Source organism: Ammospiza caudacuta, chromosome 3 (assembly GCF_027887145.1).
Source record: "Ammospiza caudacuta isolate bAmmCau1 chromosome 3, bAmmCau1.pri, whole genome shotgun sequence".
In the NCBI taxonomy this organism is placed as follows: Eukaryota; Metazoa; Chordata; class Aves; order Passeriformes; family Passerellidae; genus Ammospiza; species Ammospiza caudacuta.
Genome location: NC_080595.1, coordinates 46,328,942 through 46,355,295, shown reverse-complemented (window position 1 = coordinate 46,355,295; position 26,354 = coordinate 46,328,942). Strand labels below are relative to the sequence as shown.

The following is a 26,354-nucleotide window of genomic DNA, read 5'->3' as shown; positions in this document are numbered from 1 at the left end:
AAGCTCAATTTCAAACTCTGATCACATTCAGTCCAACTAAAAATAAAAATGAAAAACAAAAAACCAAATCTTTAATAAGTAAAAAACTAGGCATTACAAAGCTGACGTTAGAATCAACCATATGGCTTTTTATGGCAATTCATTTCTCCATTCTGCAGCTGAGTAAATGGCAGTAACACCCGAAATGGTGTTGCAGAGATAAAATTAAGTGGGTTTGAATCACTAAGATGCCATGTTGATTAATACTATAAAAGGAGCCCACTCACAAATTAATAAACTTCTATTCAAAAGAAGGTTTGAGTGCCACACAGTAAAAGGGTTCTGGGGTCAAATACTGAATAATGACGATAAAATAGTACTCTGAATATCTGAACAGACACTTCAGTTATGTATGAGGCAGGGATCTAAAAGGCATAATTCAATATTACAAACTCTTATAAAACATATGTACTGTGCACAAATAACAGACTTTGGCATTTCTTTGCTTTTTAGAGTTTCACTTGATAACTTTAACGTTATTTTAATGTTTTCAATGCAATTTGCATGAAGTTTAGTTCACAAATTTTGTTAACAAACATACTTTCAGGTTTGCTGCACTGTAACCAGCTTTCTCAAGTATCACTTAGAACAAGATATGGTCCTTGTACATTCAAAGGTTGAATAGTTCCAAAATTTCAACTTCTAATAGTCCTGCGCACTAGGTTTCCTCAATTACTTTCCTCCTTCTATGGTTTTAGACATAGCAAGAAGAGAATGGTGTAGCCCATGTTTCAACCCACAGGCATTTGTCAAGGACAGAAAGGTCAGCAGACCAAAAACATCAGTTTTGTTTCTTTCAGTCTCAAATTAGGCTTTTAGTGTGCACAAAGGACAATTCTGTCTCTATTTTACTGGCTTGGGAATACTGCCAAAATCTTAATAGGCCCTACTTAATACAGAGACCTCCGTACTCTGTGAAAATGTAGTAATTGCAATCACTGCAATAAGCAACCTACATGGGAACAGAAAGCAAGATGAACAGAATCTGGTTTTATAATCACACTTTTAGTATTGAAATGTACAACATAAATAGATACTAGAAGCACACAATCTGCATTCACAGAAAGAAAGCTGCTCTGCTCAGGAATAGTTCACAGGCATTCTTGGGAGCATGGAAATTTAATCAGTAAACTCGAATACTCCCGCATTCTTTTCCAGAAATGCAAAGAAGCCTTTAGCATGCTCTTGGTCAGCCTCCAGGGACAGATAAAAAGGGCCTAAAGTCTCAACATGGAGCAGCAGATGATATTCATATGACTAAACATAAGCTGGAGTTCTACTTTGCAGATTTGAGTTTAAACTGGGATTTCCAACACAACAGCTAATCAGCACTGACTGTACACCTCCAGCCTCAGTTATGGACTGATGGTCTCCATGCAGTAGAGATTGCAACAGAAATATTAATACAAAAATTATAGATACTGTCACAGGTTTTCAAATCCCTGAATACAAATGCAGAACCAACAGAAGAGAACAGAAGAAAAAGTGAAGTGGGGCTGAGGAAAATTTAAAAAAAAATTACTTCTGATCATGCAAGATTTTGGACAGGAGCAATCCTTAGGGATTCCTGGGTGCATACAACCACCACAGATCAGCATTCCCCAGAATCTTGAATTCCCAGTAATTTTAATAAAATGCTAATAAATAGCATGCCTGTATAATGGTGTGGGTAATTTTTCCCTAGTATAACCACAGAAGAATAAAGATTCAGCTTGAGCAACTGTAAAAATTAGCTGTTGTGGAGTATAAGTACAGCAGTTTTCAGTTCAATATCTTGAGGTGGCTCTCGGATGCCTAGATTTAAAAAATTTTCTACATGCTTATAATGCTGAACTACACTATTTCTCCTCTTGTTGATGAAATGAACCTAAAAAATACAAAGGAGATGAATAGGATAAAAAAATACATTTCTTCACCTAAGTACATTTTTGCAATGACCACGTAAGATGTTTTTCTCTATTTCTCTGCAGGTTTTTTTATATATATAAATTTATGTGTGCACACACACAGAGACTACTATAATTTCGGATCCACCAAAGGAATGAAAATATCCCCAAAAAATATTTCAAGATGAGACCACAGGAAAAAAGAAAAATTAGCTCTCTAAGGTGCCACTTTACTGAGTGTGATCACCAAGGTATAAAAGAGACATAACTAGACAGTATATTGAGATTTTTGAAGGATGGTGAAAAGAAAAAGCTAAATTTTGCTTAGAAGGCTTGCAGACTTCAAATTGGACTAATGCCATCTTGAAACATTCCATTTGCCAAACTATCACGTTGTGACATCATGTGTCATTGTAATGCTATTGTTAGCAAATGCTAACTGCTCCGTGATGATTCCTTCATCCTTATGAAAAGCATCAATCATCTTTCAGGAATAAAAGCTGGTAAATCATGCATTTATAGTAAATTCTAACCAGAAACGGATGAAAACTTTTTGTCTTCAAATAAAAACTTTGGAAGATCAGTGTAATATTAAAACATCAAATTATAACAAAGAGCATGCTTAAAAAGATAATGAGGAAAGTTTAAGCATGCACACAAGCCACCAAACCTTCCAGCTCTGCATTTCTGTAATGAGATTAACACAACTCCTGTGGCTGCCATCTCCAATCATCACTTAGATTATCGACTGGACTCCAGCCAAGGCTCTAATTACTACACAGAAGCAAAGTCGCTATTACAATAAATTTATTTAATTCTGTGTGACAGCTTACAAGGTTTTCCCCACACAGCACTGGCTCCTATGCACAACTTTGCAGTCCTGTTACCTGTAGTCGCTTCTTTTCTTGAAAAAGCTGGTTTCGTTTTCTGGCTGAAACCTGCGTCCTCTCCTGGGAAGTTGATCTCAAAAGTCTGAGCTCTTTTTCATGACAAAGACCATTTTCCTCATGTCTAACCCTTTGAAAAAAAAAAAAAAAAAAAAAAAAAAAAAACAGCTAAAAATTAGTGGTTTTCATGACTTTCAGTGTCTTAAGGATTAAACTGATCAGAATGCTACATGTTACCTTTAGAGTCATAACACTGCACCACCAGAATGATTACATTTCAAACAGATACAGTTAGAGAACAAGAGGGTTTTTTTCCCTTGGCATATCTTCCTTTATTATCTCAAACATTTGCACTGTTTTTACAACATGATGAAGAAAGAAAATGGAAAGCTTGTATAGCTTCAGGCTTCCCCCAGCTTTTTCATATTTCAGAAATTTATCCATCACTGCCTTGAAAGAGACAAAACTAAGGCATGTAGTTTCTATCAATACAGAGAAAAATCTCTTAGACAGAAGTTTAGAAACTTGCCAAAGCCATTTTTGCAGCTTCTGTCAGCTTTTGGAGACTACATTAGAGATCATCTGGAGTGTTTGCTCCACAATGCCAAATTTTACTTCTCTCTTGCACAGCGAGTTCTTTCAAAATCACAATCAGTGGGCTTCCTCCCAGTCATCTGTGCAACCCTCAGTTGTAAATCTTTGCATGACTGGACTCCAAGGTAATCAGCACATTATGTTAAGTATCAATTCCATAATCTGCCTCTCAAAATGCACCTGCAAACAATGCTGACCCATTTTCATTTCCATGTTCCCTCCTAAGAGCACGCGCACTTGCAAAGGGCAATTGTGTTTTTGTGTCCATCTTTAGAGACAAGTGCATGCATCTCCACATAAAGAGTACAGATACATTTCAGTATCTTTAAAAAATACTGCATCTCGAACAAAGTGTTTTGAGGCATGATTTCCCACTGTAATCTTGCAAAGCAAATCCATCCATGCCACATATAAAACATGCATCATAAGTCTGGCTTAAGCATGATTAATCACACAATTATGATCTCCATGCACAGGTGTTTAACAAGTGTGTAGAACAAGAGGTTTTCATCTATTCTGCAGGGCCATCAAAAGACACACTTGCTTTACTCCCGCTCTATGGGCTGCAGAATGTACTGAAAAAGCAAAATAAAGCTTCAGCACTAACACAGGTATCATTAAGCAAGATAGACATAGTGACAGTGTAACTGCATTTCTGTATTAACAGCATGCACCAAAGAAAGATCACTATTATGAGGTGCTGGGCCATCACTGTGCCTTACAGACATCACAGGTTCCTGTGGCTCCAACCAACCACACTTCCCAGCAGCTCTGAGGGCACCTTCTTCAAGCTGGAGCTGCATCATTCCTAGAGATGTACATAATAAATTTCCAAGTGGCTGGACAAAATTTAGAAAAAATTCCATTGTAAACATAGTTTCTTTTCAGAACCTTGGAAATTCCATGTGTATCTGTCTACTTGGTACTGCTGGAAGACAAACAAGATCTTTCTGATCTCATCACACCTGACTGATTGCACAACCACAACACTTGCTGTTCCTAAGCTAAACATAACCAAATCTGGCTCCCACCACATGACCCCAATATTCTGTATCAATATCAAATCCATTCACTTAAAAACTCATTTCATAATTTAATCAAATAAAACAAAACTGAGGCATGAATTTCAGCTTCAAATCTTAAATAAGCTGCCATACACACTTTTCTTGCAAAACTATGAGATTGCCTTGACTACAGTAATATTGCCATGATCTAATCTTCTAAGGCTAGTCTGATCATCTTTTTAATTTTCCAGGCAAAAAAAAAAAAATATTCTTGGGTATACTGCTTTTGTTCCAATTAAAAATGAATACAAAAACTGAAGCCTACAAATTTTCCTTGAGGAGGAAGTTATGTTTGCCACTGTAGTATCTAAAAATATGGCTGGAACAGAAAGGACTTAAACCCCTGTACAGAAGACAAAGGGTACTCTTGTTGTATCAATGAGTCAGGCCACAGACAAAGCAACATAAAAGGCCACAAGAATCAAGCAAGCAAATAAAAGGGTGTCACAACAACAGTAGTTGAACTTAAGCTCAAAGAAAGGAGTGTGCACAAGACAGAAAAGGGAAGAGGATATCTATCTGACCCTGAAGACTGGCACTGCTCAGACCTGTGCAAAGAGAAGAGTTACAGATGTAATCACCCAAAGAACAGGAACACTTTCATAAATATAACATCTATTTTATATATAAAAGCATTATATTTTATATATTATATACTTATATATTTGTATATTATATATATGATATGTATTATATTTATATATTATATACATTTTACAGGATAAAAATAAGCAAACTGTATCTGAGGAATGCTTTAGTGACTCAATTTCCATGACAAAGAAGACAACACTACTTCTAATGTCAAAATCATTATGACAAATTAATGCATAGACCAAACATATATTAATGAAATAATAGAGAATGGTGTATCCTAATCCTTAAGGAATGGTAAAACAGCCTCTTAGAGCCTCAGATGGTAGAAGGAAACAGCTCAGAAGGAATACAGCTTCTTATAAACCTCCCTTATTACTAGATGCTATAAATACAGACTAAAAATACCTTCCAATTCTCCAGTTTCAGAAAAAAATCATATTATCTGTAGTGATTTTATCTAATTTTCAAGTCTGTCAAAAATTACACATGAAGGTATTGACTAGCACACTGCAGCCTTTATATTAACAAGCTGCCAGAAAACAAAAGGCTTCTCTTCTTTCATTTGTGTGATTGCATTTGAGAATAGCTTTCAATTCCTATGAAGCATCCTCTTCTAACAACAGTAACTAGGAGCACAGATTAAGACAGACCAAGAAATAGAGACTATTTTTTCCCTAACCTCTCTTCAGCCATCTGACACATCTCACTTTCCTCCCATCTTTGAAGTTATCCCTTCAAGATGAGGTTTAGAATTTATTTTTGTGACTTTGTATAGTGCTGAGCTCAATATTGCTATCTAAGAAGTGGCACACAAAAGGAAGTTCCCAAAGATCTATTCATATCAAAAAATAATCTGATTTTTATTTTATATTTAAATATCCTTTCATTGCCTGAAAGGGAGCATCAGAATTAACTCCACAGGGAAGCGTTGCTCAAGCTGCGTTGCTGTTGTATGCTCAAGCTGCCGTATCAAGGACTCAATCCCATTCCCACTCAACATCAATGAGAAACATTCCATTTAATTTGCCAGTTCATCATGATCAATGTTTCTGAGTGGAGTTCTGAAAGAATTGTAGAAAGAAAAAAAAAAAAATGGGGGGGGGCAGTGTGGGATATTCATAAACAAGCTCCATATGGACACATTAGACGGTCATTAAAACTCTTTATTATAGATATTCATAAGTGTATTCTGCATTTTGAGAAAAACAGAAGCACCATTTTACACAATAATGAATCAACAAACTTACCAATTATCAGCAGCCCAGTGCAATGTTGCCTGAACTTGGGTCATGAACCTATCCAAAAAACTGCTAACAGAGGGATGCCTTGAAGGAAGCTGAAATTTTAAAGAATTTTTCTCCTTCTCCAGTTCTTCCAGTTTCCGTCTAAATTTATCAGCTAGAAATTAAAAAAAAAATAATAAAAAAAAGTTAAACAGTGATAAAGGGTCCTGTTTTACCTGGGGGGAGAGAAATAGTCTCTCAACAAAAACTAAAATCCACCTCTCCAATGGTTCTTCTTCCTCCTCTTTTCATAAAATATATCTGTCTGTTCTGCCCAAGGACAAATCAACAAGACTACAATGTAAAACAGCAGATAACCAAGATGCCAAGCTACTTTATTTCTATGACAAGGACAAAACTGCAGGCTTCCCAGCACTTTTTTAATTTCATAGGGCTCCCAAGAATTGGCTCAAAGTTATCATCCATGCTCTTCCTAGAGTAACAGACAAGAATTAAATTCTACGAAAAATGCTACTTCTCACTGCTTCAGTTTGTATTAAAACCTAGACAGCAGTTACATATTTAAGTTTCGACCTTATTAAAAATTTGTATTGTTATTAGGTCAAGAACGGAAGAATCGCATATGATAAAAAGTGTACTTCAGCAGAAAATGCATGTGCAATTATAGCAATTAAACAATTATCTCATTCCAGGCTCTCCTGAATTATGCTCAATTTATCATCCAAAAATAAAAAGATTTACCTCCAAATTTAAAAAAATAACAGTAGTCTCCAAGAGACTGCTTAGATTCTACCATAATCCTACATATTTCTTAGAGTAACCACTTCTCTAAGTTACTTATTTGTTTTCTGTCCCCGTGCAGAAAACAAAGGAACATCATTCTAACTACTAATTCTTAATGCAGTACATGTATCTTCTATTGTGCCACTATACCAACAAAATCACATATATGACAGATAGCAAGCCTGCCATCCAAGACGGAACACCTTTGATGATACATTAGTCAAATTAGAGAGTTTTTAGCTAACCCACAAATGGAAAACCTTTATAGTGCAGTACTCTGCTTGTGACCTCACTGCATACAATTTTGTGCGATTAGCAATCCTCTTAACATTTTCAATATGTTACTATCAGAATAGCATCCATCTGTGCATGCTTTTTATTGCTTATTTTCTTTCTTTATCCTCTGAAGGGATTTAACATGAGAAGTTGCTTACATTTGCTGGTTTTGAGAAATGATGCATTTTTACAATAATCTATCATTAGTATTGATCTCCATTCTGCATCTGCACCTACAGGGTAGAATAAAGACAGAGACCTTCCTAATAAAACTAGGTCTTTCCCCTGTCCCAGTACACTGCTCTCCAGGGTGAACTCACTTTTGTGTTGTCATCCACACGCAAAATGTCACAAGGCCCTTGCTGAAATGAACACCCTACCCTTCATGTACCCATGGGCATACTATCCCTGCAAAGTAGTGGAGGTGAACCACACCTGTGATGCATTTCTCAGGGGCCACAGCTAAGCAGATTCACCCTATCCCTATCACCACACTGAAACTGAAATGTGAGCTGAGATCAGAGTCCCAACCCCACATTTTGACCAGAAAAACATAGCAGCACTTGCATGCTAATGTGCCACTTGGCATTTCAAACTCAGCCATGGAAAACACCACTGTTACAAACAGAATAGTGAGGGCTGAGAGGGTTGGCTAGTGACCAATGACCACTGAATGCCAAACCACATGGAAACACTTCCTTTCACTCACACCATTTGCCACTGGGCTTCCTGGGAGTTGTGGCAACCCTCTATAGCCATTTAACAACGTCATCATTGTTCTTTGACATAATTATGCTGAACTGTGTTTGTGTGTCCAGTTGTTCCATCGTTCTACTCCTACCCCTCCTGGCCCTAGAAACACGCTATTTTGGGAAGGAAACAGATGAGGGATTCCACATGCCAATTCCTTCTCTCTCTCTCATTAAGTCTTGGCTGCACCCTGCTTCATATATTCCAATCTACACACTATTCAATTAGTTTCTACTAACAGACGTTTCTAAATAATTTGTTCCACTGGCATCTTATAAGTAATATGGCTGCTCATATCCACTTAGCTCTCTGCACTAAATGTTTTTTTTTACCCTTTTTCACCATCACACTTAAGGGTTATGACTTAAGGGACTCCAGCACCAATGAGCTGAACACTGCAGCAACCAGCTTTTAGAATCCTCTCCTGGAAAGCAGATCTGTGCCATTTGACCTGGGTGATATCTTTAGTGCATGGAGAGACCCAAGAGCCTCAGTGCCAGCTGCAGAGCAGGGAACCATGCAAATAAGGCTCATCTCAATCCAGCTTTTAGTGCTGCAGAAATCTGGATCAAACACAAGTAATGGAAATTATCAGAAGTCTAGCCAACAGGATGTGAAAGAGGGAAATAAGCAGGGTTCCTCAGACTAGCAGAGATAAAGACTGAGGTAACTTCCAGTACTACTACAAGCCACCAAGCTGCAAAGAAAGCAGAAATAGAATGTTCTGTTAGAACCTGAGTCCTCAGTAACAAACCTGAGTTGCAGCAAATTGTATGTGAAAAAAACACTGGATATAGTGAAGCACTAAATCTAACTGCCAGGGTTAGACAGGAAATCCCCTCCAGTGTTGGTTTCCAGGTCAGACAAACATCTCTCAGGAATACCTCTGGCAGAGTTTAAGGCTTGAGGCCAGAAAAACCAAATGCATTCCCTTGTTTAAACAAGGGAAAGTGCCAGATTCTGCACTTGAAATGGGGCAGCCCCGGATGTATGGACAGACTGGGGAATGAGAGATGCTGGAAAGCAACGCCACAGAAAGGCCATGGGGACCCTGGTTGATGACAAGTTGAACAAGAGCCAGCAGTGTCCTGGCAGCCAGGAGGGCCAACCCTGTTCTGGGGGCATCAGGCTCAGCATCACCAGCCAGGCATGAGAGGGATTGTCCTGCTCTGCTCTGCACTGGGGCAGCCTCATCTCAAGTGCTGGGGGCAGATCTGGCTGCCACAATATAAGAAAGAAAGTGAACTGTTAGGGAGTGCCCAAAGGAGGGCAATGAAGATGGTGAAGGGCCTTGAGGGGAAGGCATTTGAGGAGCAGCTGAGGTCACTTGGTCTGTTCAGCCTGGAGAAGACTGAAGGGAGACCTCACTGCAGTTACAGCTTTCTCATGAGAGGAAGAGGAGGGGCAGGTATTGATCTCTTCTCTGTGGTGAACAGGGACAGGACATGAGGGAATGGCCTGAAGCTGCATCAGGGGAGGTTTAGGCAGATTAGAAAAAGTTCTTCACCCAGAGGGGGGTTGAGCATTGGAACAGGCTCACCAGGGAAGCTGCCATGGCACCAAGTCTGACAGAGTTCAAGTGTTTGGACAATGCACTCAGGCACATCATTTGATTCTTCGGGCTGTCCTCTGCAGGGCCGGGAGTTGGACTTTGATGATTCTTATTCCAGCTCAGAATATTCTGTGTGATCTCTTCCACTATATTTTCTAGGATTTTTCAGCCAAGAAGCAGACACAGAAGGCCTTTGCTATTGCTAAGTCATCAGACTCACAGACACAACTTTCTTTTACTTTCATTTTAGTGTTTTAAGAAGTTATTCCAACAGAGAAAAAAATCCAAGAACTCACTGATAGACTGAGACACCAAAAGAAACCACATGCAGTCATTACTCATTATAAAGAAAGGCTTAATACTTTCCCTATCCCATTCCTTACTTCAAAACAAGTTACTTAGTGGACAGCTTACATGCCGAAAGCAATCCTGCAATCCCCCCCTCGCATTTGATGAAGTTCTTAAATGAACAAACTTTCAGGTAATCAATACATACTGTTTTACAGAAGCATTTAAAATAAGGCCTAATTGTCTTTATCAGCCATTTATTTCACTACATTCTGGTGCCAGCTTGCTGCCTTGAAGAATCCTACAGATACCCTAGATATAGCTCCTACTTCAGAGCAAAGAGTAAAATTTGACACTTAAATTACCCTCCACTGCAAGCCATTACTGTACAATCCACTACTGCCAGTGTAACTCAGACATCCCACTCACTTTAAAGCCAACCATAGTACAGACCTGGAAGATGCTGACTAACTGCTGTTCTCAATTAAACAAGCAGCAGTCTGAGAACAGTAGTGTCTCCAAAGATCATGCTTTGTAATAGCTTTGAGTAAAGGAAGCAATTTCCATAACTTCTAATTGACCGTGTGAGAACATCTGGCTACCTCTCTACTTTTTAAGTACTCTAACATTGGTTTTATCCCTCCAAAGAAAAGGTTCTCTTTATCAGAACGGTTTATCATAATTTAAAAATCATTTAAGAAAATCATCTCAGTAAGGACAGAACCTAATTTGCTATGTACTGCATATATTTATGTTTATTTATGTCTGTGCTAATAAGTGGAAGATAATCAATCATGCCATTCTACAAATTGCTGGACATAAAAAAAGTGTTCCTTCAGTAGGGAAGGTTATTTGATCTTGCTCCACAATTCAGCAAATAACCTCTTACCCTTTGCCCTTGCATTCCCATAAAATCTGAAGGCCCTAGAACAGGATTTAGGTAGGATTTATAACCATAACTCACACACTGCAGCTCTAAAATATTTTTTCCTGCCTGCTAGAAAACTTCTGGAAACACAATCTCCTCACCACTCACTTCCTTAAAAACTGTAAGGGTCCAAGATGATGGAAGTGTCCTGTATGCTCAGCACCAGAGATAGTTATGTATTTTGCAAGAACCAAAGAAGCCCCAGGTTCAGGACCAAAGACCCCTCTTGCAGCCTGTATCCAGAACCACACACAGTAACAGGACTTTAGAGGGGAGACTAAGAACCAGGGTGCAAAGTGCCCCCTTGCTGTTCCCGAATCTCTAAGGTCTGTCAGCTAGAAGACTTCTCTTCTATCCACCAGATGCTTCTCTCTTCTCTGGCTATTTATGCTTTTGGTCTCCAAAGTACATTATAACACAATACACAAACTGAATCATGGATTATTTAAACACACACCCCATGTGGTAACTTGAGGAGCCTAATGTGAAGCTTGAATATGTGACTGAAACACATCTGGAGAGCAAACTAGTGTGCAAGGTGTCTACAGCCCAGTTACTAGATTGGCCTCCTGCAAAATAACTTGCAGGGAAAACACAGATCAATTAATATCCAAATATAACACATAAAGACGTATACTGTTTTAAGAACTGAAGGCATTACAAGCACCTGGAATATCTATCTGCTCCTAAGGATAAAATAATTAACCATTTAACAAACATGTACATAAAATTTAACCATTTACCAAACATACAGTTGAAAGTAAAGACACTTGATATGTATAAAATATAGCTGCAGATTACTCTTGGATAGTTGAACAGCTAGCCCTTACCATGTGCTGTCTGGTCATGAGTATAGACCAAACTTTGCTACCTTCCATTCAGCCCTGCATATGGAAAACAGCAAAATAAAGCCACTGCCAAGCCAAACTGCACACCTGGGCAGGGCTGACTCCAAGAAGTCATAGGGCTGGGGACACACACCATTGAAGCAACAGGAGAAGCTGAGTTATGCTTACCCTGCTGACTATGGATTAAAAGGAGAATATCTGCAGAGCAAGAGTTCAGTATTGAGGCCCCAACATCTGCACTTTGGAAGGTCCTACTTCAAACTAGGTTAAGTGCAATGCCATGGATCAAGAACAGACAGTTGGACCCCTCTGGTAGCTCTACAGCACATCTTCAGACTTGGTCTCACTTGAAAGAAAACCAACCCATTGTACTACAAGACTGCTCTACAGTGCAAAGCAAAGCATAGCAAATGGGACAATTGGGAGATTCCAAAGGCACATGCACCTAATCTGAACTAAAATTATATTTGGGCCAGGGTCCATTAAATACATCCAGCAGTCAGTGGAAAAAGCAGTTCCTGGAAAGGCCAGTAAGCAGAGGCTAAAGCTTTCCAGCCAAGGCTAACTCCCTGGGTACCACAGCCAAACATTCATGTTCAGCTCATAAAAAGGTAGAGCAAAATGCAAGTGTAATTATCCCCCTTGCCCACCACTTAACTTTTTCCATTCCAGTCAAAAAGGCAACATTGTGCAATTTCACACTCCAGCTCTGCTCCTGAGCTATCAAGACTACCTTGAGGAGCAGCAGAACAAACCAAACTCCTGACTGCTCAACACCCTTTGGAGTCAGAAGCTACTGCCACAAAATTCACCCTAAAGCAGGAGGGCCAAAATCTGCAGGAGCTACAACTCCACAATTCCTTGGTTTGTGTGTATTCCTCAGTTATTTCTCAGTCTAGTGCAGATGACAAACCCTTCTAATTCCTGCTGAGATGCTCAGCTGATGGTTAGTTACCGCCAGTGATGGTGCTGTTTAAAGTTAAAGACTAGTGACCAGAAGAGTAAAAGAGAGTGAGTCTCCTGCATTCCCTGACAGACTCAAGGTACCAGAGTAACCAAAATATCCAGCAATGACCTGATGTGGCATTTGATGCCACAAGCTCCCTCTGCTGCAGCCAGCATCAGCTGCCTATCCTCAGATTCCTTCTCCTTCCCCAGCAATGAGACACCACTATACATAAATCAGGTGGGGAAGGAAAGGGAAGGAAACCTGGTACTCAAAACAGCCCCTTCAAGAGAAGCAATGTAGAACACTGTCTACAGGATTTCTTAAGAGGGAGGACAGCTCAAGCATGCTCTCTGCCTCCCTGCAAGCTCTGCATTTTTCACCCATCAGTTCACACCAATTACAACCCAGGAAATTGCTGCCTCCTTAAAATATAAATTATTTCAGAATTTAGTGTACTCAACATCTGTGTTAAAGCAGTTGGGAAGTCTGAAAGCTTTAAAATACACAAGAACAGACACTTTTTAGCTGTTATTACAAAAGGAAGCATGACACATTGGCAGATATTTCCCTCCTCTAATTTATATTGAATTTAGGAGCATTCATTTAGCATTGAACAAAAAGGTACATTCTTAGACATTTTAACAGATGCTTCCTCAAAAGCACACCACCAAGATTTCCACCTACAGTTTACACTTCCAGTTAACACTGGAAAGTCTATCTCCCCAGAAAGAAACTTCTCCCCAGAAAGTCCCCAGTGCAAAGCCTGGGGCAGACATTTATGATAAATTTTGACCAGTGCTCCACAGCAGCAGTGCGACTGACAGACTGTCACTCAGATCTGTGCTGTGTTCTCTGGCTCTCAATAACAACACTCAACAGGATTTAGGGGCACAAGCCACAGAACTCCAGGGGTTTTGTGAGAGTGTAGGTGCAGTCACTTTCAACATCAGCAGGAACATAAGCAAGAAGCCACAAAGCCAGAAGGGCTTTGTCCAGCACACCTCTGGGAAATTTGGGGGTTGAGAGAAAAATATCCTAGTCCTGACCTGGACAATTAATCTCTCTGGTTACTTGGCCAGCATTAGAAAACTTTTGCTTTCTCATGCTACTTTCTCCTCACCTGGCAATGATGTAGGGTGAACTATCCTCACAGCTGTTATTTCTGGGCTGAGTTTAAGGACATCAGGACTATTTAGATAAACTTACATTTTCCTGTAACATGATTATCCTGAAAGGAAAGTAGTTATTATTATAGCATCTCACAGAGGAGCCTCCAATAGAGGTTCCAACTGCACTAGGCTCAGACAAGGGGGGGTAGGGGGGAAGAAACCCTACTCCAGTAAATTTACAATCCACACAATAAATGACAAGCAAAGGGACAAATGGAGAGAACAGGGCATCAGACCCACACTCTGGGTGAAAATTAGGGGCAATGATTTCAGCATATTAGGAGCAGCTTAATCCCCATTGCTCTTATTCTGAAATTTCTGAGAAACATTGAGGTTTTATAGTATCTTTAATAGCAACATTTTTAATATTAGGACCTTCATAAATATTTCAGATTAGATCATAAACTAACTACTTTCATAATTTTCTAAATGCAGGAGTAATCACATTTTTTAATGTGTCTGACATGCATAACAGTTAGTGAAATAGTGGGCAGTTTTCTGTATGTGACAACCTTAATAATTAATCTTTGTAACTGCATGAAAAGTACAATTCCATACAGTTTCTATCCCCTACAGTCCTTCTCTTCAGATTTGCTGCATTTGTAAATTCCTTCAAACACCACAAGAGTTCACAGATAGGCATGTGAACGTTGGAGACATCATTTCTCCTTTAGCCAGTTCACAATACTAATTAAACAGTGCCCCACTGACTGTTTGCTTTCCACAATCTTTCACAAAGCTTCCAACGAAACCACCAAGATCCTTACATTTCCAATATGACTTTACAATAAAAATAACTTACAGTACCATCAAAAGATACACTAAAAGGGGAAAAAAGCTGATTGCTTGTGCCCTTTATTTGACAGCAACATTATTCTGCAAGCAGTGCTGACAGTACTGTCACTACATATGAGATTTTAGAGAAATGAAGAAAAACACATACCGCTGACTCCAGGTCAAATCTGTATCTTTAAAAATGTCAGGCTATGCAGCACAACAGCACAGACAGCTACTGTGAATAAAATTGTACTCTGAAAGAGATCTCACAAGGCAAGGAAGCTCACAGAGATCCATGCAAAGCTCCTTGGCTGGCAATACAGCTTATTCTTTTATTGGAGATGGTAGAAGAAAAGGCTTGGTGGATGCTTCCAATCTGTGCAGTTCATATCCCAGAACTGTCAGCTGTACATCAATGTCAACTGAAGGGGATTCAACCCCAGTTCACCAAGTTCCCTTTCCTTGCCCCCAGAAGCTCTAAGCCAACATCCATACATCTTCACTGCCTCTGAATAAACACCATGAACTGATCAGAAAACAGGTAACTTAATTAACAGTAAACCATGCAGTGCTCTACAACTAATTGCATTATATTGTGAGATATCAGTCATTTTTTTAAAGATCTAAATACTCCAGAAAGAAATTTTGCTATGGGATTGTCTATATCTGGGCTTTTATATCAAGGATTTTGTAACTAGAGACAGATTTTGTTGGGACTTTTCTGTAATAGGCTCTATTTAAGAACATATTGTGAATCTAAAGTGCTTTGATCCAGTCAAACAAAGAAAAGGATCCTTTATTATTGCCTAACCTGAATATATTGAGAACACCATCCTAAAGCACACTATTTAAAAGATTTTTTTTTTTGTGAGAAAAGCCACAAAGTAGCTGAGATAACATAAGCAGTATTCCACAAAGGTTTATCTTCATACTTTTAAAAGCCATGTTGCAAAAATGCAGAACAAAGCAGCAAAAAGTCTAGGCTAAGGAACACCAATGAGTAGATGTAGAGTTGCTTTCAGTTGAAGTTTGAAAGAAAACAGCACAGATTTTGAAGTGTGCTGTATATTAAATTGTACTATGTTTCCCAAGGACTAAAATAAGGGAAGAAATCAGCTTGCAGTTCTGCTTAAGCCACCAGCTACAGATCAACACCATCAAAACAAAATGCAATTAGGCAACGTTATCTCCCTTCTGTGGCAAGGCATGCTGATGAAAAGGTATAAAATACTATTTCTTATTGATTGAATATTACACACAGAGAACTATAAAGAGAATATAAATGTGTGCATGCAGCCCCAAAGCAATTGCTCTGAAAACTGCAGTGGGAAGCTCTACAAGGAAACTTGAAGCTTCTAGAAACAAAAGGGGAGAGAGAAAATAAAGTAAGTCTTTGTGGTACCAGAGCTGAAAACAGTACATCCATTCATTATGGATGAGTACCTGGATGCCAGAATTTTACTTTAGGTTAAAGCAATCTTTTTTTCTGCCTCTCTTGTTCCTGGCATTCTCCTTCTTGAGCTCCCACAATGCTGCTCAATGTTTGTTTGTATTCCAGGTCCCCACTCTCACATTTAATACTCTACATAATCTCAAATATATAAATCTAATTTCATTGTTTCTTCTTTATTCCCAGAGCTCTTCAAGAACTAAAACTTTACCATCAAATGGAGCTTATAGCCTTCCCCAAGTACTCTGCACCAGTAGATGCAAAACCAACAATTGTTTTAAAACTATATATCAAATAATAAGGGCAAATTTTAAAATAGCAAATAAAAGATGCTAACTTAATTCAGCCTAGTCACTTTTCCAATTTCTACCATCCATCACTGTTCTAGCACACAGCAGTTATACTGTTCTGCTTTATACAGTAAAGGCCATATCCTAAGAAATCAAGCAATAAGAGAGAATGGTTGACAACATTCGTCATTTGTTCTCGGACTATTCTGACTGTCAAAACAAAAAATGGATTATTAAGGTCATCTAGCCCAACCCAACTGCAATAATCAGGGATATCTTCAACTAGATCAGGCTGCTCAGAGCCCCATCCAGCCTGACCTTCAATGTTGCCAGAGATGGGGCATAAATCCATCCACCACCTCTCTGCACAACCTGTTCCAGTGTTTCAAGCACACTCATTGTAAAAAATTTCTGCCTTCTATCTAGTCAGATCCAATAATTTCTACCAAAAAATTATTGCTCCAGGAATCAGGATCTAATGGAAAAGAAAATAATTTAAACACAGAATAGCTGCTGACTGTCAATATTTGGTGATTGGCTTCCTGCCCTTCCATTTGAACTTGGCCTTATTAATTCCCTCCCAGCAATTCACAGGTACCCTTACACCCCAGTTTCTCTCCTCATTGTTTCTGCCCCTTGATCCTCTTCCCCCATCTTCCAGCTGGCATCTGCTTCTCTAGTCTTTTCTAAAAACAGAAAAATAAATACAATTTTTAGCTGTCTGACTTGCACCTACAGTCTATTTAGCTTACACATACAAGTACTAAGCTTTTGTCTATTTCCTACCTACCACCTTCAACATTGCTTTCCCAAGTCTGTCTGTGGTACCACAGCATAAATACAAAACAATTTAAATAATTGGGGCAGTGGAACTGTAGTTGGATCCTGCAACTTCCTTTGGAAGGCGAAAAATAACATAAAATATCAAATTTAAAAGCTGAATACCCTTTTTTATTTTTTCCCCTCTAGAAATTAATCTCAAGTACACTTTGTACTATGATCCTGAATTCAAAAACATCCTGCATTCCTGACATTCCCCAAAGTGTCACCAAATTCTGTGAAAAAAACAGAAACTTTGTGGGGCTCAGAGCACTGCACGAAGTGAACTTCCTTGAAGAAACAGAGTCTCAGGCCAAACTGGATCAAAGCCACATCTCACTGCAAGAACCTCAGAGGAGGCATCTCCTCAGCTATCAAGCCATACTTCACGTTGGCAGCTTCTTATTAGCTTAAGCAGGATCTTACTGCAAAAATTGCTTGTGTTTTGTTGAGCTGATGAGACATCACCGCCCTGAAACAGATCTCTACCAACACACCATGGCACTGGGACACTCAATGCCACCACCACAGAGGCTGCTCAGCCTGTCACAGAGGCTTGCACAAACAACAAAGGCAGCAATTTTGTTAAGTTTGATCTTGGAGCTGCCCAAACTCCACCACCAGGGAAAAAGAATAGAACAACTAAATACACGGCAGGCAACCACCCCACACTGCGTGAGGTAGGGTCAGAAGATGACAAAAGGCTTAGATTATTTGCTTAAGAAGTCCAACATTCTACAAGCAAAACAGTGTAGGAATACCTCAAAATTCTCTATTTACCCATCCTCATCCATCCACCAGTACTTTTTTAGCATTCTTTTGTGGAATTATCAACAGCTCAGGAGTATTACAGGAAGCAAAACAACAATTACGAGCTGTGTGACTTCCCTATGGGAAGCTGACAAAACAATGTGTCTGCTCAGCATTGAACAGATTTACATGAACACACAAAAGGAATTAGCATACAAAACCTCAGCAACATAGATATATTTTCCTTGCTGCTGGCTCCCATAAGCCTCACAAAACACTGGATGCTAACCAAAGTATCACAGGAACCTGCAAATTACAAGCATAGCATACCAAAAAAAAAAAAAAGGAAAACCCAGGAGTAGTTACAGGCATAATGAAGACGGCCCATCTAGAAATAGTCATTTTTCTTAGTCCACAGTTTCTTTTTATGCATCTACACATACCTACATTTTAAGGCAAAAAGAAAATATTTGGGATATACCATTGGCATGGTTTCATGGAATGGGTTGGCTCTGCCATGTCTGTGCCAGGTGGTTTCAAGTCACACTGGGTATTCTCCCATGAACACCAATTCTACAGTGCTGCATTACCAATAGCCTTATTTATTTCAGCTTCTAGGTCCTCTGTCTGTAAAAACACAAATAGCAACAATTGCTCCATAGGGGCCTCATTAGGCTTAATTAACACCTGCGTGAGATCTTCAGATAAAAGGATAGGTGTAATTACACAACCTGAACTGCTCCTTGCATAAGAAACCTTGTATTAACCTTTTCATAATTTGAGCTTTGCAGACTGTCCCATATAAAAGACACTCACTGGAGTCACCTCTTAATCTTCTCATTTCAAAAGCAGATAAAGCCCATCATCTTTCCTGTTACAACAAATGGGATCCTGGAGGTTTTGGGGTTATTTTTAATCATTATTCCCCACCCTTCTTCCTTTCTCATATGCACTTTAACTTTTTTACCCCTTTCATCCTGGCTCTGAGCTCCTGGAAGTGCTTTAGGTGTAAGAACTACTCCCCAAGCATGCTGGACAGAGGGTAGAGCTGTGCAGGAAGTTCAGCAGAGGTCAGCAGGGGGAAGAACAAAGGTTCTCTAAGGAAGTTCCACAGCTCTTTCACTCTACTTTGGTGCTTTTCAGCAAGGCAGTTAGGAATGAGATAACAGCAGTGACCACTCAATGACAGGCACTGCAAGAAGTCCAACCTCCTCCAGCATGCAGATCCACAGAAGAGCCCCTCAAATGCCCAGCCTGAGTGGAATGCAGCAGTGCCAAGGTACCTTCACTGGTCCTCACACTTCAAGCTACAGGACTTGACAATTTTACACACAGCCTCACTTGCCTTACCCACCCTGAGCCCACGAAGTGTCACTGCCCCCAGCAGCATCTCCCCATATTCAGCAGAGCCTCCAGGGGCTGGAAATGAAAGCTGCCAGACCACTGTCTGTGTTGGCAGAGCCAAGTGGGAAGGGGAAAGAGGAGCAAAGTGGGAGTCTGATGGATGCACTGCTTGAAATGGAGCTTGGGGAGAGGGATTTGGATATTGCCATGCTCTCCAAAAGGGGTTCAGAAAAGCAGGTGCTCCAGAAAGGATGAGAGATCTGTCATTTTTATAGGAATCCACATTAAAAAAGACAGAACAGTTTCCAAGTGTGATCCTGTTGTAGACCCCAGAATTGCAGCTCATCAGATGCAGGTTTCGCTTCCAGCCCCTGCAGCACATCTCCTGCTATCTTTTGTGGCATGCATTAGCTACAAATGATAATAAAAACTGTTTTCTTGTGAAGTTATCATACAGCGCTACATTAACTAATCTCTACTTTCTCTGTGAGTTACAATCAAAAAGCATTGCTACACTAATGAATCTTGCTATGAATTTCACTCTGTGCCAGTACACCCACACAACCTATTTTACTACAGCAAAACAAATATTTCTATCCAGCCTTCCACCTTGACTCTGTCCAGCAGCATCCCTGCTATTGAAATTGTTCGAAGATATTGTCTTTGAAGTAACAAACAATATATGTCTGTTGTTAACAGCAACCTCTATAAACACCTAATTTTTTTCCCTTTCCAAATATCTCCTGCAAATCCAACAGAAGAGACCTGAAATGCTTTCCCCTCCCACACCCATTCAGCTCCTTTTTACTTTACCTCAACAGAGAGCTTAAGAACTGTGGTAAAATATGTAGATCGGACAGATGGCATTTGTTGCTCTTTTCTCAGTCCTGCTGCTCAATGGTTTCAAAAAGCCACAATAATTCATTACTTAGGTAGCCTCAGGTAGATCCTGAGCTCCACTACAACTTTTTCTTATCTATATTGCAGGTGGAATTATTTTATTTGCAGGAAGTATAAGAGCCTTCCACCTGAACAGAAAGATATACTAGATTAGAACGAGACACCTGAAATAAATGATTTTCAGTCTTTGCTTTTAAGTTTCTCCTCAACAAACACAATCCTCTCCCTACTTTATTTTAACAGATGCAGCTGACATCTGCACTTCCAAGCTGTAGCAGTGGGGTAGGATGGTTTGGTTCTCCTTTTATGGCTCTCTTTATGCTATCCACCACCCTCACTCTAGAGTGTGCTTATAGCTCTCCACTCCTCCTCACAACGAGAACTTCTCTCTTCCCATATTATATCTGGCCATTATTTCTGTAATATATTAATAAATAACCAAGAAAGCTATTATACACATACACACACACATGTGGCCAGCCTATGGAAAGGCATGGTTTCCTTGTCATACACTGAAAACTGTTTATCTTTTACTCCTATTTTCTGTTTATAAAACAAGTAGCAAGATTAAAATACAAAAAACCACTGTTATTTGGTTACAAAGCAACGCAGAAATAAAAGGTAAGCCAATAGATTTTACGCTGAAACATCACTGTTTGCTAACATTTACTGGAATCTCAGTTAACCAACATTCAAATTGCAATTTAGGCAGCAGTCATTTCTAAGCAAGTTGTTCCTTAGTGATAAAAGACATGCAAATGACTTTTATCACGTTATTTGCTAGTGGCTCCACATTTCCACACATAAATGCTTCCAAACAATAAGCTCCCATCAAATTAGTGTTCTATCAAATCTGTCAATTGTAACTCATTTGGCACTACAGGAAAAGCTGACACATTGCATGAAGGTCAAGTGGAAAAATGTCCCTTCCACTACATCAGTGTCTAGATTGGAAAAGGTCACTCCATCCAATAATTGCTACTACAGAAAATAACTTTGTTGTAATCTACATCATAGAGGAAAAAAAAAAAAGAGTTCAAGTGCTTCATTTTTTTCCCTAAGACATGACAAACTAATATTACTGTCATTTCATGACTAGAGGTCAGTGGGCTTTGGAGTATTTAATTAGAACTCAAAGGACTGCAGTATGGCAAGTGATGATACACCCATTTTATGGACAGCTCACCTGAAGCAGACTGAAATAGCTTGCTTAAAGTTAAAATAACATATATGATTATGTAGACTTCAACAAAACAAAGCAAAAAAATAAATCTGTTGTGGGTTTGGATGTTTCTTTCTTTTAGCTCCTTATTCCTGTCTTATCAAAACCTTTTTCTTCTTAAAAAAGCAGCACTTAATAATTTGTAAAATCACAGTATGCTGTAAAATATAAAATTAACATATACAAATACAGAAATTAGCATCAAGCCACTTCAATGCAGGAGCTGAAATCCTAAAGCTAAGTGATCAAAAACCCAACCTACAGACACATGACCCTTCACCCAGGGAAGCCTGGAGTAGTACTGTACAATGATGGAAGAGAAGGGAAAGGAAGATGTTTGGGTTCTCCTCATCTCACTACATCCCTCCACCACTCAATTCATACACAACTCAGTTTATTCTCAGCTTCCATCACTAACAAAAATTTAAAATTCAGCACAATTGCTCAAGATTCAGATCCTGTATCATCAAGACGAGTTTGGAAGAAATTTGGAAGTTACTGGGAAGAGGGGTAGAAATATTTTAGAGTCAACTCTAAAACAAGCAAAAATAAAATAATCATGCAATCAATGCTGTGATTGTAAGCACAGGGTTTCCAGATGTACTGCAAAGCAGGTTAGGTCTTATTAGACTTTCCAGATACTAGTTGGATAGAACTAAAAATTGCCTCCACTCTAAGTAAGCTTTAGATTAAAACAAAAAGAAACAACATTCTGATGAAGAAAAAGCAAGTTAACTAGAGATAGCTGCAACGCTGTCTGCTGTCCGTAAGACACAGAATAAACATTAACAACCTGAATGTTTCCAGAATGAGATAAGGGAAATTAAATCACCAGTCACTAAGTACCCCAAGAGATACAGTAACAGGTATCTGAAGCCACACACCCCTTGTTCAAAGCAGCATTATCTCTCCATTAAAAAGAAGATATCCAGTATAGCCCAGTAACATGTATCTCCTTTCACAGTTCACTTCCACAGGGAAGAAAAGCCTGGAAGCTGGCAAAGGGACAGGGTGGCATTCTTCAGACCTCTTCACTGCCACTTCAGCTGCCACATGCAAGAATGGGGGTGATGCTTGTTTTACCCTCTGGCAGGTTTCCTAACTGTGTCAAATTCAAGTAGTTATTCAAATATACTCAATAACAACACTATCAAGACCTTAGAAAGCCACAATGGTTTTCTTCAGTGACAAGCACAATGAATGATGGCAGCATCAGAATGTCAGGCTGGAAGCAGCTGTAGTAAAAAAAAACCCGAAAGAAAACAGCTTCTCAGTAAGAGACAGAAAATACAATTTTAAAGGTTTTTATGCTAATGAAGCACTGTTTGATTAATGTCCCTCAATGTGTAGATGCTTTACCTGTAATTGCACTGACACAAAAAGATATTCTGGAGAATACCACCCAGCACCTCCATTCTGAAAGAAGTTATTTGTTTAGTTGGAGGTTTCATCAAATAGATGCATACTGTGTAAATAAAATTTGTCCAATGCCAGCTATCTCCTATCTGAAGAGATGAAGGCTTATAGATCCAGAACCTAAATATAAAGAATCTGATATCCACTGGAGCCAGTGGGATTCTCAGATGCACAGGCTGAAGTGGTTACATGAGCTTAAATTGCAGGAAAAAAATTATTTTGTTTTATAAAGGGCTAAAAAGAAAAGTTTACAGATGCTACCTTATACCTTTGCCAGCACAATAAGTACACACAACAAAACACGGGCATATTACACCAGCAGAAGAAACCAAAACAATCTTGAAGTGACAAGAGTTGCCAAACTAGATCAGACCAGGGTCCATCCAGCACAGGCTCCTGCCTGCAGCAGTGACAACTGGATGTTCCAACCCTTCAAAGGATGGAGAGAAAAGCCTACAGGGCAGCCTGCCAGCCTCTGCAATACTGCACCTCTGGTGCAGGGAAATCCTACAGACCTCTTTCAGCAGGCTCCAGGAATTACCAGGCTGCTGTTATCCAATGCAATTATCCAATGATGAACATTTAGAAATAAACTCTCAGACAAAATACCTTCATGCCAACTTTCAAAAAAACCTTTCCAGAAATAACTTTTTTAACACATTTAGGCAGAAGGTAAAATCAGGCAACATGTCAAATACACAAAAGGGTATAATAAAAAATGCAACAAAGTATTTGCATAAAATTTCAAAGAATGTTATTCTTTTAAAAAACTCCTATTGAATACTCCCCTCTGTACAACTGCCTAATCTCCTACATTATATCTGTTACTGAGCTTCACCAATGATCGAAAGTCTTTGTTTCTAAAATAAAAATTCTACAGAAGTTCTCCCTGATGCCACATCATTTGCACTGTCATCATAATCACCTTCTTCCTCCACTGTTATTAAACAAGATAATTAGCATAAAGGTTCTAAAAAGTGAGAAATTGATTCTGTTATAAGAAGTAAAAATATCTCTTGTTCAGTTCAGATATTCCTGGTCACTCCACACAGTTTCCCATATTTTCCTTTGGAAGCTAAAGAAGCCATTATTCATTCTTGTACTTAACATGACTCTATAAATTGCTTATTGTCTAAACAAAGGGTAAAGATATTCAGATATTAAGATATCCTCTACTCTGTCACCTCTCCTTTCTTAGTTTGGCTTTATTTCTAAAGCAGCATCTGCTGGGGCTGAATTTGCACAGTAGCAGCCTGGACAACTCCTCAGGGGCTAGGTTAAGGCAGTAAGCAAATGGACAGCCCTTTTGCCAGGAGGGGACCCCAAGCAGAGTATTTCTAAATGAACAAGTACAAAACACCAGAGGACAAAATCCACCCAGAGACAGCAGTTCTGACAGATCCACATTTCCCACTGGTGTCACCCTGGTAATTAGCACTTCCTTGTCCACTGTGGTCATCCCCACAGACTGCAGTAACAAGCAGCTGCTTATGCTTGGAAGCAGCTGAGCAGTAAAGGAAGAGCCATTTAAATACTCATCAAAACCCAAGCACGGCAAGAGCACCACCTGCACAAAGACTGTGCACAGGCAGTTCAGCACTGAACACATCATAATGCTGTTAAACATACCCCAAATCTACTGGATGTTTCTCAGACAGCTATTTGAGGCCAAATTAGGCTCCTCACCAACAGAAGGAAGCAGAATCAATGATAGAAGACCAGGCTGGAAAGTTCCTCAGGGATCACCTGATCCAACTCTCAGAGATGCACAGTCTAGACAAGAGAGCCCAGCACCCTGCCCAGCTGAACCTTAAAGGTATCCAACATTGGGAAAGGTTCCACTTCCCTAAGGAAATTACTCCAATGACTGATTGGTTTCATTGAGAAAATTTTTTCTTGCATCCAACTGGTATGTCTCTAGGAGTAATTAGTGCCCATTACTCCTTGTCTTTTCATATGATTCCTTGCAAAAAGGGACTCTCCGTATTCTTTGTAGCCACCTTTTAAATATGAGAACATGGTGACAGGGTCTCACCCTAAGCCTTTTTTCCTAAAGCCTGAACAAACCCAGTTTTCTCAGCTTTTCTTCACACTGAAGGCTCCCAGTCCTCTGGCCATCTTTATGGTCTTTTCTGGACCCTCTCCAGCCTGTCCACATCTTTTTTTGTGTAGCAGGGACCTAAACTGAACTCAGTATTCCAGGTGTGGCCTGACAAGTCCTGAGTAAAGTGGGAAAAAGCTGTAAAGCAGGACAGTTGTGAACTTCATGAGAGTTGGCAGCGATGAAACATTCATTCAACTTTTTGACCTTACCCTGAGCTCCCAAGAACATTCTTTGATTGGAAATAAGCATAGCACCAGCTTCATCCTAACCTTCAAAAGAAGTCTGCAGCACTTAGCTAATCTTGGCTGAGCAGAATATTAACATCAAGGAAGTCTCTCTATCTCTATTGCAAGTAGGTTTGAGTTGTTACTTTAAACCCCTTTGCATAGAAGGGATGGCTGGTACTTTTTGCAACTTTTAACTGACCCCAGTGTCATTTGTCTACTTGCTTGGAAGCCAAGATGATAGGTTTGTGTGCTACACATCACTTCAAAAAAAGACCTCCAACTGTCAAGAGTCAATTGGCCTGCAGATGAGAACTGAGGGAAAAAAAAATCTAGTATTTCGTACTATTTTCTTCATTTTTCCAAAAGGTTATCCAGTCTACTTTGGTAAAGGGAACCTTTCTGGTTGCCTAACAGGGCTGTAAAAAGGCTTGCTTTGCTTTCCCAAGGGTGCTTAAGAAATTCTGCATCCCAGCAATATTTCTTTTAGGTAGGCATTGGAGATATTAGAAATACTGTGTGCTGTTGCATTACAAGACAGATTAATCTTGGATATTAAAGAGGGACTTTGACAATTCTGGGCAGATAAAAAGTATAATTTTGTAATGGATAGGCAAGAAGAAATTAAGATTGTGTAAAAAAAGCATGAGAAAGAAGACACTCCTCAGGTGTAATAAGCACCAACTATACATACCTGAACAACCAACCACCCAAACAACTCCTTAGATCTTCCCACAGACAAAGAAATGTGAACCCTAAAGGCATCTGCCTTACATGAAAAAAATTCAAAAACCCCTTACCAGTCTTGGCTAAGAGGACAACAGCTTCGAGGATCCTGCTCCAGCAGTGGGGAAGAAACACAAGCCACTGACCTGCCCACTTCTGTTAGAGAAAGAACGGATTTGGGGAAGTGTAGAGAAGGGCAGGCAGCACACTGGACTCCAGAGCAGGGAAGTGGAGCGCAGAAGTTCCCTTTTCTAATGGAAATAGGGGAAGGGTAGCCTCTTAGGAAAGGGAAAGCCAGGAGTGTTTAGAATCAAGGAGGGCAGACTTCCCCAAAGAGCTAATTTTCCATCCCTCCTAACTTCAGAAATCAAAACTGATTTTGTAAGCAAACATTCAGCTCACTATTAGTTGCTCTTATCAACATTCACTCTGAATAATTATAGGCATTGGCAAGGAGGTTTCTATTAAGGAATTGTATATC

The 26,354-nt window shown here is 39.4% G+C and overlaps 1 protein-coding gene across 1 annotated transcript in view; it reads right to left on the bottom strand.

Annotated features, from left to right (window-relative positions):
* Positions 1-26,354, bottom strand: part of DISC1 (DISC1 scaffold protein) — a 187,109-nt gene that overhangs the window by 126,597 nt on the left and 34,158 nt on the right. The window contains exons 4-5 of the mRNA XM_058801566.1: positions 6,312-6,462; positions 2,813-2,942 (exon numbers count right to left, since the gene is read on the bottom strand). Coding sequence (XP_058657549.1) covers positions 2,813-2,942; positions 6,312-6,462 — 281 coding nt within the window. The remainder of the gene's footprint in view (positions 1-2,812; positions 2,943-6,311; positions 6,463-26,354) is intronic.